The sequence below is a fragment of the Acanthochromis polyacanthus genome, chromosome 2 (genome assembly GCF_021347895.1).
Source record: "Acanthochromis polyacanthus isolate Apoly-LR-REF ecotype Palm Island chromosome 2, KAUST_Apoly_ChrSc, whole genome shotgun sequence".
In the NCBI taxonomy this organism is placed as follows: domain Eukaryota; kingdom Metazoa; phylum Chordata; class Actinopteri; family Pomacentridae; genus Acanthochromis; species Acanthochromis polyacanthus.
The window spans coordinates 40,096,437-40,114,485 of record NC_067114.1 but is presented as its reverse complement, the minus strand read 5'-3'; the positions used below and the strand labels follow the sequence as shown (position 1 = coordinate 40,114,485).

At 37.4% G+C, this 18,049-nt stretch overlaps 2 protein-coding genes across 4 annotated transcripts in view; one reads left to right on the top strand and one right to left on the bottom strand.

Annotated features, from left to right (window-relative positions):
- The window catches only part of tp53bp1 (tumor protein p53 binding protein, 1), a 44,763-nt gene extending 35,277 nt beyond the window's left edge, over positions 1-9,486 (bottom strand). For all 3 annotated transcript variants that reach the window (XM_022197405.2, XM_022197407.2, XM_051937518.1), the window contains exons 1-8: positions 9,253-9,486; positions 5,513-5,765; positions 3,995-4,073; positions 3,822-3,906; positions 3,669-3,736; positions 2,420-2,527; positions 502-547; positions 252-421 (exon numbers count right to left, since the gene is read on the bottom strand). In XM_022197405.2, the coding sequence (XP_022053097.2) occupies positions 252-421; positions 502-547; positions 2,420-2,527; positions 3,669-3,736; positions 3,822-3,906; positions 3,995-4,073; positions 5,513-5,692 (736 nt within the window). In that variant the 5' untranslated portion in view covers positions 5,693-5,765; positions 9,253-9,486. The remainder of the gene's footprint in view (positions 1-251; positions 422-501; positions 548-2,419; positions 2,528-3,668; positions 3,737-3,821; positions 3,907-3,994; positions 4,074-5,512; positions 5,766-9,252) is intronic.
- A 5,477-nt stretch (positions 9,487-14,963) lies between these two features.
- Positions 14,964-18,049, top strand: part of map1aa (microtubule-associated protein 1Aa) — a 75,677-nt gene continuing 72,591 nt past the window's right edge. Inside the window, 1 exon segment of the mRNA XM_022197404.2 lies at positions 14,964-15,175. Within this exon segment, the coding sequence (XP_022053096.2) occupies positions 14,980-15,175 (196 nt within the window). The 5' untranslated portion in view covers positions 14,964-14,979.

Genomic DNA, 18,049 nt, shown 5'->3' with positions numbered 1-18,049 from the left:
GAAAAGAATGACTGTGTTTGCAATATTGGATCTGTTTAGTTATGAATGAAGTATATTTTACATCAAAATGAAAGAAGTGGGGGAAAGGGGGGGTTACCTGGATAGTCGGAAACCAAATTTAAAACATAAAAACACAGAAGTACACATCAGAAAATCAGCAACACTGATATGAAAGTGTGTGCATTGAAGGTAATGGGTTAAAACACAAGCATGATGAAGTCCCCATGAGCGCCACACGTGCATGAACGTACCCGTCTTGTCGCCGTCGAACAGATCCTCCTGTGACGACAGGATCTCACAGTCCTGCTGGTTCTGCTCGTCAGAGTTCTGGAGGTTCTGTGAGTGCAGCAGAACCTGGACGCTCAGCTGCCGACCCGACTGACCCAGAGACTCTGAGGAGCTGCTGGAGCTGACCTCCGACCTGCAGGAGCACAGAGACATTAGTACGAGACAAGAACGCTCATCTTAAGTGAATGTTTAAAACGCTACATGTGTCTGTACCTCACTGCTTTGCTGTCCTGACTCTCTGAAGGCCTGATGTTCTGCTCTGCTCAGGAAGAAGAAGAAGTGGAAGTTAGAGCAACGTTTTAAACCATTTGATTGGAACAAGAACCATCACATCCAGCTGTCATGATGCATCCAGTACGACCGCTCTGACATACACTAAAGTTCAAAAGTTTGGGGTCAAGAAAAGCAGTTTTAAAAAAAAAATAAGTGTAACAATAAATTAATCAGATGTACAGTCTAGACTTTGTTAATGTGGTAAATGACTATTCTAGCTGGAAATGGATTTTTAATGGAATATCTCCATAGGGGTACAGAGGAACATTTCCAGCAACCATCACTCCTGTGTTCTAATGCTACACTGTGTTAGCTAATGGTGTTGAAAGGCTCATTGATGGTTAGAAAACCTTTGTGCAGTTATGTTGGAACATGAATAAAACTGTGAGTTTTTATGGAAAACATGAAATTGTCTGGATGACCTCAAGCTTTTCAATGGTAGTGTATATATTTTTTAAAAAAAGAAGTAGCACATCCAAATCCTGCAGACAAACGTAGCAACCATATGTATGCTAGGTGTAAACCAGCACAAGTTTTAAAGTATAATATATTCACAATCTGTAGCTTTAGCTTAGCATAAGAGCTCGAAACAGTAGAAGTTACTCCCTCACTGTCTGCAAACTTAAAACTAAATAAGGCTCATTCCAAAATCAGAGGACAATTTACATCCCATCCATAAAATTTCCAATAATATATACATACAAACTACTAAAACATGCAGTTGTTGTGTAAATGTACTTGTCCCAAGACCAAATCTGAAAAAAACTAGGAGAAAAGAATGTTTGAAAATACTTTTAGAAACACCAAATTAGTCTGGAGTTCCCCCTAAAATGCCATTCTCTCTTGTCCCACCCCCTGATGACCAAACTGAACCTCAAAAAAAAAAAAATTTAAATGAAATATTAATCGTCCTTTTTTTGGTATTATTTTTTCCATTCATGCCTCTTGTAATTGTGGGAAAAATTTTATTCAATATACTATTTCAAATAATAAACATAATGCATGGAATCGTTTAACAGTAGTGCACACATACTGAACACGTATGCGTTTAACCAGCAGCAACAGGGCTGCTGTTTTCATGTCAGCTGGGCCACTGGTTGGTCAGTATGCACTAATCAGACCAAATTCTCATTGCTCAGACAATCATGGTGCTACTTTTATCAGAAAAAAAGTGTTTCATTAACAGCCTGCCAGGATTAATTCATGATTTTTAGTGGAACGGACCACCCGCGAACACCATCATGTTTGCCCAACTTCAAACTCTTCCAGCTTCATGGAGACTGCTGGTCAAACATAGGAAGCATTTACTGATGTTTATTAAGAGCTGACTCCAGATTAAATGATTAAAAAAAGCAATTTGTATCTCACACCTCAACAGACAGAAACAGCAGCTAACATGTCTGTTTTATGTCTCAGCGGTGCTTGTGCTGGAGTCATTTCTCTGTTTTGAGAAATCCCATGTGTACATGCAGGTGCACACTGCTCTGCTATCATTTCACTCTAAAATAACCAGGTTCTCATGATTCAATATGCTGCAAATATGAGCTGTTTATTTATAATTAATTAGGCTAATAAGGCTGCAGGCAGAGTGCACTCAGTTCACTTTAGCTTATTTAGTTCATCTAGAAATGACACTGCCCGTTGTTTTCCTGCAACCAATCGATTGGTTGAAGAGTCGGTGCGATTTCTGTTGACAGTTATTTTCTTTGCTTTACTACAAGCCCTAGAAACATGGCTAACTGCAGCCGTTTAATGTGAATTTCATGCTCTCTGTATCATCTCAGATTAGATTACACAACGTCAGACATTAGGTAAAACAAAACTAAATCACAGCATCTATGAATTAAAGTCCTGGTACCTAACTTGCTGCGTCTGCTGCTGTCTGACTGAGGGACGACGTCTCCTCTCTGACTGTTCAGGTCTTGACTCTGAGAGAGCTCCAGAAATCCAAACTGAGAAGATCCTCCTGAAACACACACACGCACACGCTGTTAAACTTAGCGACACAAATGTTGGTGTTTACTCAGGAGAATCGTGGCTGAACCCTCCCACTCCGACTCGTCTCCTTTTAAGGTCGTCCCTCCTTCATACGCTTCTCTTACTTTTAATGCTTCTAATGCTGCTTAAGTGCAATCTCCTGACCATACTTATTCTATTTTATTGATTTTTATTTCATTTCATTTACCTCCCAGGTTGTATGCATCTGGCCTCCTTTGCACATGTTGTCATTTTTAATACTGTCTTGTTTACATGTACATTTGACTTTATTATTTAATGTTTACACTTTACTTCTTATTACTTCTTATCAAAGCACCATTCAGTGGAATCTATTTTTATTTTCATCATGCCCCCATGTATGATGACAATAATAATAATAATACATTTTAGTTGTAATGCACTTTTCATTTAGGCAAAAATCTCAAAGTGCAATAAACTTATTCTTTTCTATTCTATTCTCTCAGATCAAAACATTATAATTGATCTCATTTAACATTCTGCAATATTTAAACACCAAGTCGTGTAAATATCCAGTCCAGTCGAGCCTATTTGCTTTAACAATAATATTAATAACATATAATAATAATTCATTCTTTTACATCGGCTGGCTGTAAAACTACAGAATATTTTATTGGATTTAAATCTGTGAAAAAAACACATAATTTTACAGATACGGATCATTATTTTTTAAAAATGTTTACTAAGGATTGAATATGAAAATTAATTAATTTTTAAAAATGATGCTATTTTACAGGTTTTTTTTCTTGAATTTTTTTAATAACACTAAAACATTATATTTACAGATTCCTTTCAGAACATCCAAGGACACGACGCAAAGTAAACAAATTTAAAAAACATCAACAATATAAAATATACTAGATATACTTTTCTTGTATTTAAACAATTCATATTCTATGCCGCCCACACAATACCTTGAGTATTTTATTTTTCTAGTGTATGTGTGTTTCTTCTTTTAACTCCTGTTCTTAGTTTGTTGTCCTTTTCTGTTTAACTCTGACACTTCCCCAAAGAAAACTCGCTGCACATCAATGCTGTGTCATGTATTTAACAGCACCACACTGGAAGGAATACGTGAGAACAGAACTCACCTTCAGACTGAACACAGTGTGTAGTAGAATCAGCTCCAGAATCCATCTCAGCATCCTCCGGTACGCACCTGAAAACAAAGAGAAAACACTTCATCAACACTTTTTCAGACCCTCAGCATCAGAAATTTGCAGAAATGTTTCCTCCAAACTCACTTCTTCTTGTTTGGAGGAGAGCAGATGTCTAAAACTTGACTCTCCTCCTGGAATGCTGAGCTGGGGTTGGTCGCTGCGAGGACGTCTGAGTGTAAAACACAGAAGCATGTTAGATTATGCTTATAAAAATAAAAGGTAAAGAGGCATGACGGTGATGTTAGTGAAGCACTGACCGGGTTCAGTCTGGTCGTTGCTCTCTGATTGGCTGTCAGTCTGAGAGCATCTGCTTCCCAACGGTGATGCGATCAGCTCCTGGAAGAGTAAAAAGACAAAAATCACAAATTTCACAAAGCACTGAAAACTGTAAATGTATTAGATTTAATACACTAATGAAGAGAATGTTCAGATCGTGGCCTAAAAAAACTTTTTTCAGGATGTCTGGGTGACAAAAACATCAATCTTTGTTAAAGAAGGTAGTTTATCTTCTCTGCTTCCTCACTAGCAGGTAGGACATTTCAATTGCACTGCTAAGCAAGAAGAAAAATCACAAAGATTAACATATGCAGGGTTTTCTGATTTTAGGGTGGGTGTGAACGGACCTGTGGAGAGGTTATGTGCATAGCGCAGGATTAAAATCCCAAATAAATCCTGTCATTTAGCTGCGGTGGACTGGAACTAAGCACTACGTGAGGATAATTTCTTTCTGCCTAATCAAAAAGCACCTCATGGATCAGAGCTGTCCTTCAAGCAAAGTGGATTTTCCAGTACAAATTTAATTTTAAAGGAAGGCCTGTCATTCAGTTTTTGATGTAGCACCAAGAGACACTTAGATATGATAAAACAAGTTGTTTTTACTCACAAAAAAGTTGGCTGGGACTGAGTGAATATTAGTGGTTTTGATAAATCTTAGATTTTCCTTGTTCAATTTCTGCTAAAAAAAAAAAAAATCAGCATAAGCTATAGACATGACTACAAGTTCCAATGTTTTCTTAAGGTTTTTGGGACATTCATTAAAAAAATCTGCCAAATCCTGTGAAAAATAAATAAGTAGTAAGGCTTTAAAGATGCTTTAAAACAATCACTGAAGTTCTAAAAATTGAACATGTATTTTAAAAAAATCACAACCCAAACAGTATTTGGAGAAGAGCTTTAGGATTTTACAAGATTCTACGGTTTAAGTGGACAATTTTGCATGATTATTTTTTCAAGAAAATCCCAGACCTCAACTGGTAGGAGAGTTGGCATGGAATGACTCAAAAACACCAAAGTTAAAGCAGCGAATATAAATAACAAAACAAGAAGGTATAAACAAAATGATATTGCATGTATCAGAGTAGTTAGCCAAAAATAGGTTTAGTTATGAAGGTGATGAAGGTTTTATCAGGGTCTGCCTCTCTGATATCCTTTAGGGCGACTATTACCCATTTTTTTTACCGAAAAAAAGCTGAATATCCAATATTCAACTGTATTTTTAAAAAATGTGTCTGAAATTGGTTTAAAATGGTGTTTATACGAGAATATATTAGTACTGATAACCTAATTATGTATTATAATAAGAAAACACCAAAAGAGTCTATTTTTTCCCGTCTAACCACTATGTTGTTTTACTTAAGGAGTTTATTGTTTGTTGTTTTTGCAGGACTTTACCCTGTACTACATTTATGACCAGTAACTTTCCATCTGTTTCTCTCCTGTGATCAACATTCATGATATCTGGGGTAAAGGTAGATGGTGGTCTGTGTGCAGCTTACCAGCACCGGGCTGCGGGAGGTGGGCTGCAGGCTGGACAGGCGGCGGGCCAGCAGCGCTCGGTAGCTGCTCTCGGGATCGTCCTCCAGAGCGACGCTGTCTGGCTGGGAGTCCTCCACGATCAGACACGGGTTCTCTGGCTGAGGCAGGCTGGAGTCCAGTTCATTTCCACCGGGATCCATGAGGTCGGGCCTAGGACGGGGGTGGCGAGCTGCTGCTGCTGCTGCTGCTGCTAGCTGTCCGGGCTGCTGTTAGCTGTCCAAGCAACGAGGAGACAACGCGCCGGTTATTGTTACATGGAGCTAGCCGCTGTTAGCATGCTAACGCTCCGCCCAATAACAGAGTGTGTTGATGTAGGTTGCTGCGCGATGAAGAGCTCAGAAGAAACCTCATCACACTCCCGGTGCCGTACACATTTACTTAATAGCCAGCAAATTAGTGTGGTATTGATAAAAAATATCGGTTATCTACATAAATGCAGCTAAAATCCGTTTCTTACAAACACACCCACTTCTGCCCGTTTCCCTTTCTCGCGGCAAAACTTGCTGGAAGCAATTTGATTGGTCCATCTGAATAGTGACGTCACAAAGGAGCGACGATTAGTTTGTTGCTTGTAGGAATCTTTAAAATTTAACCTACTGGTTATTCTGTATGTAAAAAAATGTATAAATAATATGATAAAATAATATAATACATTTATATTTCTATTGTATTGAAGGATTTTAACCTTGATATTCAAATTATACAGGAAAAAATACAATAATATTGTAAAGCTTTACCATGAATATTGATAAGAAACTGTATAATAAAAAATACTGTAGCATCTTCACCTCAATATTTAAACTTATGCTGTAAATTCACTTTTATTTCTCTGCTGTAAATCACTTTAGCTCAACAGCAGCTACATGTGTGACATAAATAATGCTGACTGGACTCACCTCAATTCTTAAAGTTTTACTTCTTAATAATTTTACTCATGTTGAATATTATTGACATATTGCTTTTGCATTACTTCAACTGTAGTCTTTTTATTATAACTTTATCCTAACTGTTATTTTTTTCTTCTGGGTATCCTGATTTTGCACTGTTGGAGAAAACTCATTTTGAGAAAACATTAAACATATGCATTTCAACTGAAATCTACAGGCACACACACAAAAAAAACAAGATGCACCAGAATTAATACCTAAATGTGTATTGCAGCTATTTTTTTTATGTTAATCTGAAATAAGTTGTGGAAGCAAGATTTTACAAACTCTCAAACCGACCAGTGCATGAAACAAAGATGTTTTGTCTGCAGTATCTCTTCTTTTCGAGGTGCTTGTACTTCACTTGAATATTTCCATGTTCTGCTAGTTTATACTTCTGCTCCACTACAATTTAAAGACTCCACTATATTCACATGACAGCTTCATTAACTTTGAATATTAAGATTAATAATACAAACATGATTGAAATATAAATTAGGGTGTAATATTATTATTAGATGAAAGTAAAACATTATTCATCGGAAAAATGACAAACTAGCCAAAAGTAAATAAATTCATTAAAATCAGCTTAATTTTTACCAGCTGCAACATTAAAGTGATTAATACGTTTATTCATGAATAATTCTGATTCAGGTATGCAACATACTGTATTCTTGATTTATCCACTTTTACTTTTGTACTTTAGACCCTTACACTTTTAAATGCATGATTTCTACTTGTAACAGAGAGTTTCTACGCTGTGGATTTATTATTTTTACTTAAGAACTGTGCAGTAGCGCACTGGTGGGTTAATATATAGGATCCAGTTATTATAATTACATTACATGTAAGTATATAATTACAGAATTTCCCTCTGGGGATTAACAAAGTCAGTCTAAGTCAAAGTCAATTATTGTTAAACACTAGTTCCATACTATATATTTAACATATAGTGATCTTCATATAAAAGTAATTTATTTTATTAAAAATCTGTATTCTGCCATTGTAATTGTTGGAATTAAATCTTATTCACAGTTTGTGTACATAAATATGCTACCATATTACCAGTTTTGATTTATATTCTTTTAAATTTTAAATACTGTACATGTCCCCCTGATACCTTGGACAACAAGTCATAAATTGTAATTTGTTTCATGTATATATTTTACATGTGGCTTGTTGTCCTATTAAAAGTTGTGTTTGGTTTAAATGCACCAACTGAGATCTTCTTGTGTTTTTGAGGAAGCTTCAAGGTTTCACATTCTACATGCTGCAGTGATAAATGGTGTGAAAGACAGAAATCTGGGTCACTCTGTCCCTCAGTGGGATCTCTGAGACCTTCACTGGTCCTTGTGGGGCTTTCAGGGACTCCAGCAAAATGGGATGTAGGTTAACTTTTTCACTGTATCCTCCCTGAGCTCAGAGTTTGTCTGCACAGATTATACCTCAGTGTCTTTACCTCCACACTCCTGCATATTACCACAGATCTGATTTCTACATTTTAGTGTCATCATAGTTAATTTTACAGACAGATTTCGAGAAAATTGGAAACTTGGAAGCAAGCCTGACAGCTTGGAGGTAATTAAAGCCGCTCCATTCATCATGTGCTGTGTAAATATTCTGTTGAGTCCCTTCATTTTCTCCTCTACAATGTGGAAGATGTGCTCTGGAATCACCACAGATATTAATCTCCATCATTACCTGTGAGCAGGTGCAGATTCTGACTGATTAAAACTGCACAGAGACACATTTCGCGACTGGCTCTTAATCTCCGGCTGCGAGCTCACAGTTTTTGAAGATTAATCGACGGCCTTTCAAATATTAACACGACTTTGTCATCGTGGTTTGACAACCTCAGTTTCCATGGAGACGCCACATTTCCAGTAACGCCGCAGTCGGTAGCTAATGTGGATCACAGAGGTGTTTCTGCCAGGGAAAGTACAAAAAAAACAATCATGTGACTGATGGACGGAAGCTAAGCTGCATATCTGGGTTTTAGGTGGAACAGCTGGAGGTTTGACTCCTTCACCTCTGGACTCACCTGGATGGGAGAGTCAGCAGGAAATGCACCTATAGATACATTTTAGAGAAGCTTTAGAGGGATGCTTTGGGTGTCAGGTGACATCCTGGGGGGAATATAAGAAGGGTGAGGCAGAAAAAGGTCACTTTAAGTCACTATAAACTTCATTTAGCAAGATAGAAGCTGCAGGTTGTCTACAGAATGTAAAAAATAATAGAATTTTTATCTATTTTTGTATGTATCTGCTCTTTCTCCAAGTCAGCTCAAGGTGCATCCTGCCAGACAGGAGCTCTGGGCCTGGTCACAGCTCTGATTTACAGGAAAGCAGCAGCAGCAGCAGCAGCAGCAGCAGCAGCAGCAGCAGCAGCAGAAACACTGACCGGCATTTCAATGTGGAAACCCCAAAGTGGAGACATCCTGCTTGGCAACGGCGCATCTAAGAACAGGATTCTGCTCCAGAGCCGGGTGTGCAGCTCTCAGCGGTTAATCATGACAATAAAAAAGAGGTAAAGGATGCTGAGAGATACGGATGCTGGCGGGCTTCATCCTCTCTGCAGCCGCCCTGACCGCCTGCCACCGCAAAGTTCAGCGTCACGTCGTCATTTCTGCGGGTCGAGCTGACACCCACATGAAGAAATGCGCAGCCACAACCCAAAATGTCTAATCCGAGCCACTCCAGCCGGAGCTGAGACTCACAGACTGCTGCCGGATTCTCTGCTTTTCATGCATGCAAAGGCAAACAAAGAGCTTTTACCTTTCAGATCCGTGCGTCCTGCTCCGCTCCTGTCCTCCAATTTGTCTCACTGTCCCGCTGCCTGCGATAACAGCGCGTCCAACATCGCTCGGTCCTGCCTTGCCTCTGTTTTGCTGGGAGTCGGGGTGTGGGATACACACGCATGGCACGTAAAGATGCAAAGGCATTTTTGAATGTAGATCTCATGCTGAGCTGCTCACATCGACTCACACCAGACGAGGAGGCTTCACACTCTGCACATTTAGACACGAATGCCAAAAAAATGGAAGAAATTTCCACATTCAGCTCTTGTTTCTAAGCATTTGTGCATGTTTTCAGTGTTTCCAAGCACATTTGCAGTTGAGTTTTGTCCAGTTTGTGCGCTAACTGGACGTGTTTGTAGATCCAATTCCAATGTAATTATATTGGAACTTTAAAAAATGATAAAAACAAATGGAAATCAAGACACAAATACACATAAAATGGCACTTCTGTTGTCCTATGTTGACATTTTGCACCAACAAACTTAAAAGTAAATGTAATTATGCATGTTAAGTTTCCAAAAATTAAGCTTTAAAAAAGAAAACAAATCTTTGCTCCTCTTTAGCAACAACATACAGTCCATTTACTCAGAAATATTCTTGCACAACATGAAAATCTTCCAGAGTGAATAAATATTGGTGCCATTTTTTAGGATATGCAATGCTTACCATAATGTTTAACACAAAAACACTTGTTTTCCTTTATTTTCCTCGCTGTTTCTCAGTTTTAAATCTTCAGTCAGACCATTTACATATAATTAAAGTTAATTTTTTTAAAATTTTATTTGAAGTATTTGCGTGTTTTTTATTTGAGCATTAAATTTGGGGCACAGGAATTCATCTAAAGGAAATTTTGAGCTTTAAATACTGAATTTCCTGCATTCTAGTGATCCTTTTATGCATAAAATCTTCATATTTTCTTGATGTATTGCTGTTTTGCATCTATGATTGATTCTACAGCTGTTTTTCAAAATAAAAGTCCTTTGCTTTTTTCAGATTTTATTGAGGTTGTGACAAATGCACATGTTGTAATCGCTGTATTCCTCAAGAAAACCCCACATACTGATATTTTTATTTAACTAGAGATTAATTGCAATATTTAAAGCATTTTCTGGACAATGAATAATCATTACATTTTTATATGCTCTCTTTTCATAGTTTTTTAGTTGTTTTTTATCACATTTCTTTATCTTTATAACTTCCGTTTTCTCCCTTCGCATTCATTTGCATCTTTAATAGCACCAAAACCTTTTATATCTTTAATTCTTATCTGTATTTCTGAAGAAATTATTATTATTATTATTATTATTTGCAGTTGAATTGCCAAATGACCAAACTTACTTGTGCTTTCTTGGTTTTCCAGCACCAGAGATGTAATAAATAGACCAAAATCCTGCTCCTGTAGCTCTGCTTGCTCCCAGCAGAGGCCAGTAGAAGCTCTGGAGTGTTTGACACACTGAACTGCTGACTCACTCCTGAGAACACACATCTTCCTGTGCAGAGATTTACTCTGAGAGCAGCCAAATTAAACCTCACACAGATCCATCAGCAGGCAGGAGACGTCAGCCCAGCTTCTGGCCCACAAACACATGCCCAGAAAAACAGATTTTTAAGGATTAGAAACCAGAATTGTCATAAAAAACAACTGTTTGTCATGATTTCATTAAGCCAAGAGAATGAAGCTTGTGTTATCTAACTGCATTCATATAGAGATGCTGAATTCTATGTTGTGACTTTCTAGAGGAGGTCAGAGCATTGGATTCTGTTGAAAACCATCTTTTCAAGCTTGCATCTATGCAGCTTTTATGTAGTTTCATGTCATTTCTGGGAATTTTTACTATATTTTCTTGTGTTTTATTGATGTAAAGGATTTTGAGTTGCACTTGCTGTATGAACTGTGCTATACTTTGTTATTTAAAGGTTCAATTAAGAGATTTCTGTGTTGCATTTGTTTCTTTATTGTCATTTTGCAGGAGAAATTGCAACTTCAAATGAAGAGATTCACCAAAAACGCTTCAGTAACATAAAAACAGGTCAAGTGAAATATAATCTTATTTCTTTGCTTGGGAGCAGTTCAGCACTTTTAATCCAGACAAGTAAAAACAGAAAAGACGAGTCGCCTTTAATACATTTTAAGAAAAATGAGAGCAGTGCTTGTGACTATCAACCATTCAGTACTAATTGGTATTCTAACTGATAAATGCATTCTCATTCATCACTTTTCTCAGAATAATTTGTCAATTTTTTGACATTAACTCAAAAAATCGAGCCAATTAAGTTACTTAGCACCATTTTTCTTCTCCAGATTGTCCAACCAGCTCCAGCGTCATACAGTTAAACCCTTATTTATTCAAAGCCAAGCCAAATTTTGGCTTTATACTGATATTTTCATTTGACTAGTAAGGTTTCTTCTGGCTGGAAATGACACAAACGGTTGACAGAGGACAGAAAAACATTGTGTTAGGTTTTTAAATAATACATTTTAACTATTTTATGCTGTTTTTTAAAGACAATTTTACTAAAAATGCCATGTTCTCAGTAGTCAGTATTAACTAGAAACCCAGCAGAGTTCAGAGTTTATGTCTCCATGTCCCTCCACCTTTTTCACACCAGCAGATGTTCAGACATAAAAAGTGCTTGTGTTTCCTCTGAGTTTGTCTGTTGCCTCTTTCTGTTCCCTTTGCTCAGGTTTGGATGCTTGCCCAGAAAGCAGCGATATCTGCAGTGCACGACACACATCATTCACCCCACAGCCTTTTATAATAGAGTCCTATGAAGTCTGAAGGGCAATATGAGCTTTAAAATTAAGACTTCATAGCATCAGTTCCTCCTTTATCCATGTCAGGAAAATAAAAGTGCCAAAAAGAGAAAAAAACCAAAATGGATAAATAAAAATTTGAAAAAAAAATTGCAAAAATCTGGCAATAAGGGTGATAAAAAATAAGTTAAAATGGTGAAAAACTGTTATAAAAATTTGAAAAAAAAAACTCCAAATACCTAAAAAAGGATATTTATACTGCTTTAAATATAGTAAAACTGGGTAATTTTATGATCAATAAATAAATGAATGAATGGTTGTTTGTGAAAATATAGATTTCTGATGTGGACGTTTATTTATAATTTTGGCTTTTTTTAGTTAACAAGTAAATGAATATATTTTAATATATTAACAAGTAAATTAATATATTTTTATAGGATTTTACGTGGTAATGTCTCTAATTTAACAAAACTGAGAAAATTTTGAAAAAGTTTAAAAAATTAGATTTACCATTATTCATCACTAAATAATGACAGTTTTTCTTTCAAATAATGGCAAATATCTGTAAAATAATTACATTTTTGTTGATTTAAATACAGTAAAATGGTCCCACAGTCAAATGTAAAAGAATGAATTGCCATCATGAAAACACACATTTTTTTTATTTTTGTTTGCTTGCTGTCAGCATTTTACTGCATATTTGTAATTCCACAAAAGAAGAAAAATGTTGAAAATAATTTTAAAAATGTAAAATTTTTTGCCATTTTCTATCCTTAATATACATATTTTTCCTACAATGGCAAATATATAACCTGGCAATAGCCAGATTTATAATTGTGTAGTACTTGATAGTACTCCACAATATTAATCTGGGACCGCTCCATGTAAATCCGTTCGGAGGAAAGAGGCACGGATTGGACAATGCAACAGTGTGTCCCGCCTCTGACAGGTTTGTTTTTAGCCAATCGCGGGATCATCACAACGAGCGGAGCCAATTGGTAGATTAAACTCTTACCAAAACCCGTAGGTAAAAAAGCACAAACATCTTTACCATCCAGAAATGCACAAAGCGCCTCTCGTTGTTCTTCCTTCAAAGAAGTGATAGGAGATTCAGCTAAAACTGACTTAATAGCAGCATCTACACGATTGTTGTCCTCCGTTGCCATGTTTGTTTTGCTCTACTGGCGCTTGGTGTCGTCTTCACACCCGGATATCCCGCCCCACACACGAACACTGCTGCGTGATTGGCCCGTGCCAACTTGGCTCTGTATGAACAGTGAATGCGGGAGCGGTGCAAGATGGTTTCTTGAGAGATTTGTGAACTCACAAATATCGCGAGAAATCAACTTGCTGGCAAGGTTAGAAAATATATTCAAAAATAACTTAATTCTGCAGATTGACAGTAAAAAAAAAAAAAATTTTACAATCAAACATCGCAAAAGAATGAATTATCATTTATAAATGATACAGGTTCATGAAGTGGGTGTTATTCACAGATTTCTAGTGTTTTTTAATTAATTTATTTATTTTAGAGCTAGCTTGCAAATTAATCTTTATTTTCTGTCATCTTATCAAGTATTACCTGTAACTTAGCAAAGCAGGGAAAAAATAGTAAAATAGCGGTAAATTGTTCAGAAATCACACATAAAAACTGTTAAGTAACATTATTTTTTGCAGTAAGCTGTCATGTACAGAGGAAAGAAGATTGCATTCTCGTAGTGGAGTATTTCTAGGCGGCATATGAGCTACTTTGCGATGTGGCAGTGTGATTTCTGATCTGGTAAAGAGATCTTGTGCTTAGAGCCTGTTGTATCTGATGAAACCTGAGTGAAGTAATTAAATTAGAAAACATGAGATTGTCTGTATTTGCCTGTATGTTTTTCACACAAAAAAGAAAAAGCACCAGAATATATTACAGCAGCTCCAAATCCACGAAATACGTGAATATTTAAAAGCAGACCACTGGTAGTTGTCCATTTTTAGCATTTTTGACCATTGTAGCAGTAAAACTCAAACACGCTTAATATTGCATTTGCTTGGGACATTTTCAAATGTGGTTAACTCAAAATAAACCTGCTGTGTGTCTTCATAACAGAAAATGAAGCTCTATGGCATATAAGAATAAGACTGTACCAGCTGTAACTGCACAGATCATACTAGTAATGATAGTACAAGATAAGAGCATCCATTAAATGCTATTTTCTATCTGTTCTGGAATGTGTAAAACATGTGTAAGACATGACTTAGGCTATAAGAAAAACATAAAATATCAGCACACAATTCCTTTTAGAAGGCTAATAGACTCATTGTTCTTACAGCATCTCGTTTCTTGTCACTGTGATGCCACCTTGCATCTTTTTTTTGTTGCAGAACGAGCTCATTCTAGTGTCTGGCGCAGCCTAAAATAGCTGTTTCTCTGCTGTGACTGTGAACCTTTGTTGTCGGTGCACAGATGAAGCTCTGTCTTGTTCACATTGAGAACAAAGAGGTGTCAGTTTGGTAATCAAAGCACATTGCCTGGTACTCGCTGTGACACCGATATAAATAGAACCTTTGTGTGTATTTCCAGCCTCCTTTTGTCTGGAAGTTTAATATAAAACACATGAAGGGAGACTGTAAGTGGCTCTGGTTACACTCAGTAACCCCCCAAAGTTTAAAAACCCTCATTTGGTTTCATCACACACTGACAGCGAATGAGTGGATGTTTTATTATGTGAACGATATAATAAATAATATCTTCACTTCCCATCAGTGTGCCTCTCATACAGGAAATATGATCAACATAAATTCTCGTATTCCTCTTTTCCTTTTACCCAATAAAATGCTGTGGCATCATATAGCCACATAACCCGCCATCCAATCAAACGTCCTTGCTCTGTTGAGCCACGCCCCCAACTCCTCCCATCAGCATCCTGCACTGTCATGGTGCCTGCTCTGGATGCAGTTGTCATGGAGATGGAAAAGGGCTCAGCGTCCGCTGGTGGCACTGTTACCATGGAGATCCCCATCTCAGCGGCGGCCTGTGAGCAGCGAGCAGAGCCGGACGAGCAGCATAGACAGCAGAGGAACTACCGCATGCTCATAGTGATCGGAGAGCTTTCCACCAGCCATCACCTGGAAGCTGCCAGGAAACAGATCTCACAAGGTGAGCCGGCCGAGCGGCAGTCAGAGGAGGAGGATCAGGCTGCAGCTGCAAACATGCTGGTGGTAAATGCAACTTAAACAGGAGCTGTTTTACTGTTTCTATCCGCCAAACTGTCTTTAAATCTTCACTCTGGGATGTAAAAACAAACTGATCGCTCAGTATTTGTCAAATCTGGAGATGCAATTTGATGAGAAACGGGCTTCAGGCTCTGCCATCAAGCAGTGAAGGAAGTTTTCTTACTCGTCTTTCCGTTAAGTAAAAGAGCAAATAATATAGTCCGAAAACACTGTAGTACAGCCAAAAGTATAATACAGTATTATCAGCAAAAGTAGTAATTGTGCAGAATGGCTGCTTTCTGGTTTATATTTAAAAATGCAAATTATTCCTGATTAAACAGCATGTCAATGTGTCAATGTGGAGTAAGTTCTAGATACTTTACACAATGTTACATGGTGCTACATCAAGTTTTGTAAGCTCAGCACAAGTTTTGCATATACAAATCTTCATATGTGATCCTAAAATGTAGTGGAGTGCTAATTTAAAAAAAAGAAAATACTCAAGTAAATAACCAAAATGTGCATCTTGTGTTAGATTCCAGTTCTGTAGCCAATGTTATGATACTACAGGCGCTACATGTACAACTAAATGTCTTTGTTTCATAACTTTAATTCAGCAAAACTATAAGAAGCAAGTGTAGAATTTCTCCTTTCTGTTCTATATTAGATCATGTCATTATTGCAGATGAATATACATAAGCTGTATTTTATTGTTGCAGTTTGTCGATGCAGAGGCAATTCTAGGTGCTCTATGCACTATTAAGTTTTATAAGTTCAACACAAGTCTTGCACGTACAAATCTTCATCTTGCACAATATGTGACCCTAAAATGTAGGTGAGCGCTGGTTTGAAAAAAAAAAAAACACGCTCAAGTAAAGTACCTAAATGTGAATCTGTGTTAGATTCCACTTCTCTAGCCATTGTTATGATATTGCAGGTGCTACATAAAAGTCTTGGTTTCAAAAATTTTATTTAACAAAACTATAATTAGAAAGTGCAAAATGGCTCCTTTTTGTTCTATATTAGATCATGTACAGCATACAATTGTAGTTTAATACATGTAAGCAGCATTTTAATGCTGTAGTTTGTCAATGTAAAGTCAATTCTAGGTATTTTATATACTACTTTCTCATTTCATTTTAAAGCTCATCGCAAGTTTTGCCTTTACAAATCGTCATGTAGTACCATGTGTCCTCATGTGAACTGGGACAGAGTAGAAGTGTAAAATGAAAATTCTTCAGTGAAGTAACTGAAATATACATCAGCAAGTGTTAATTTCCACTTCTGTTGCCTTGAAAAAATGTTATGATACCGTACATGCTGAATTATTCAAGTCCTCGACTCTTCAAAGCTTCTCTGAATATCTATACATACTTATTTTTTGACATAAAAACATGTGTAAACTGTGGGAGGAATATGCTGACAAAATATTTCTCTCTCCCTTCTCTCCAGTCTTTGATTAAACCTAAAAAAAAAACACGTTTGGCCTGAATTGTACTCAATCCAGACCAAACGTGGGGAAGCCAGATCAAATTTGTGCAAAAATTTTTTATCAGAGTTACATTGGTGCAAAAAATTAAACATGATTATTATATGAAGGATCGCTCATCAGAATAGATCTTTACTGTCATCCTCTGGTATCTGGACCTGTCAATCAGTGACGGGCAGATGAGACGTCTCGAGGCGCCGCGCCGCGGCGTGCCCGCCCCTTTCCCCGGGCTGGTGCTGATGCTGTGCTGATGCTGTGCTGATGCGGTTGTCCACACTGTGTCACTCCGTGCTGACACCTGCTGGCTCTTAAAATCATTACAGGTAAAATTTAAATTTAATTAAATAGTTTTTTAATTTACATTTAAAATTTAATTATAATAACATATTATAAAAATATATATGAGATTTTATATATATATATATATATATATATATATGATTTCTATTAGTGTATTTGTTTAAAATATGTTAGAGAGAGTACCGGAGGTTCAGATGCAGGAAATGAATGAGTAGACAGATTTGCAACAACAACGAATTTATTCACAGAACCAAGAAGAATACAGAACTACAACTGGAACCGGAACTAGCTGTACAACTCAGGGTGAACTCAGGGAACAGCCTCGGAGCATATCTATGCCTAGGAGCCTCTAGAGGCGGGGAAGACTAATAAGGCTAAGGTTAACCCACTGTTGGTAACACCAAGGCAGGAGAACAAAATAACAAGGGAAATGTAACTAACAAAAACTAAGCAACCAGAACTCTGCACTAAAACCCAAAAGCTCAACCCAAACTGCTCTTGACCATAGGGAGCTAATTCATCAGCTATGCTAACCTATGGAGATTACTATAACCTGTGTCTGATGACACCAGAGCTGGGGGACCTTGCTGCCTCTAGGGGAGGCTGACAACAGATGATTTTCCTTGACCCAGCGGAATCCACGGAAGACCAGGAGCAGACCAAGGAGCCAGGTAACCGAAAGCAAGCATAGGCCAGCATGGAGGGACAAACACGGTCCATCATGAAACAACCACTGACGACGGTTCTTATAGGACGCCAGGCCCTGATTAGCAGACCTCCACCTGTACATGATCTGCTGATGACAGGTGACACACACCTGGACTCCTCATCAGCACAGCACACACCTGCAAAGAGAGAGAGAGCAAGGCCGAGGGAGGAGAGAGCCCTGCCACAGCTCACAGCCTAAGCTGTGGCTGTAACAAAACATGTGACTTTGCATGTTTTAACACCTTATTTTGCAAAGAAATTAACACATTCTTGCCATCTGCAGATTGCACTTTAAAGAAAAGAGCCTTTATTTGTCACATT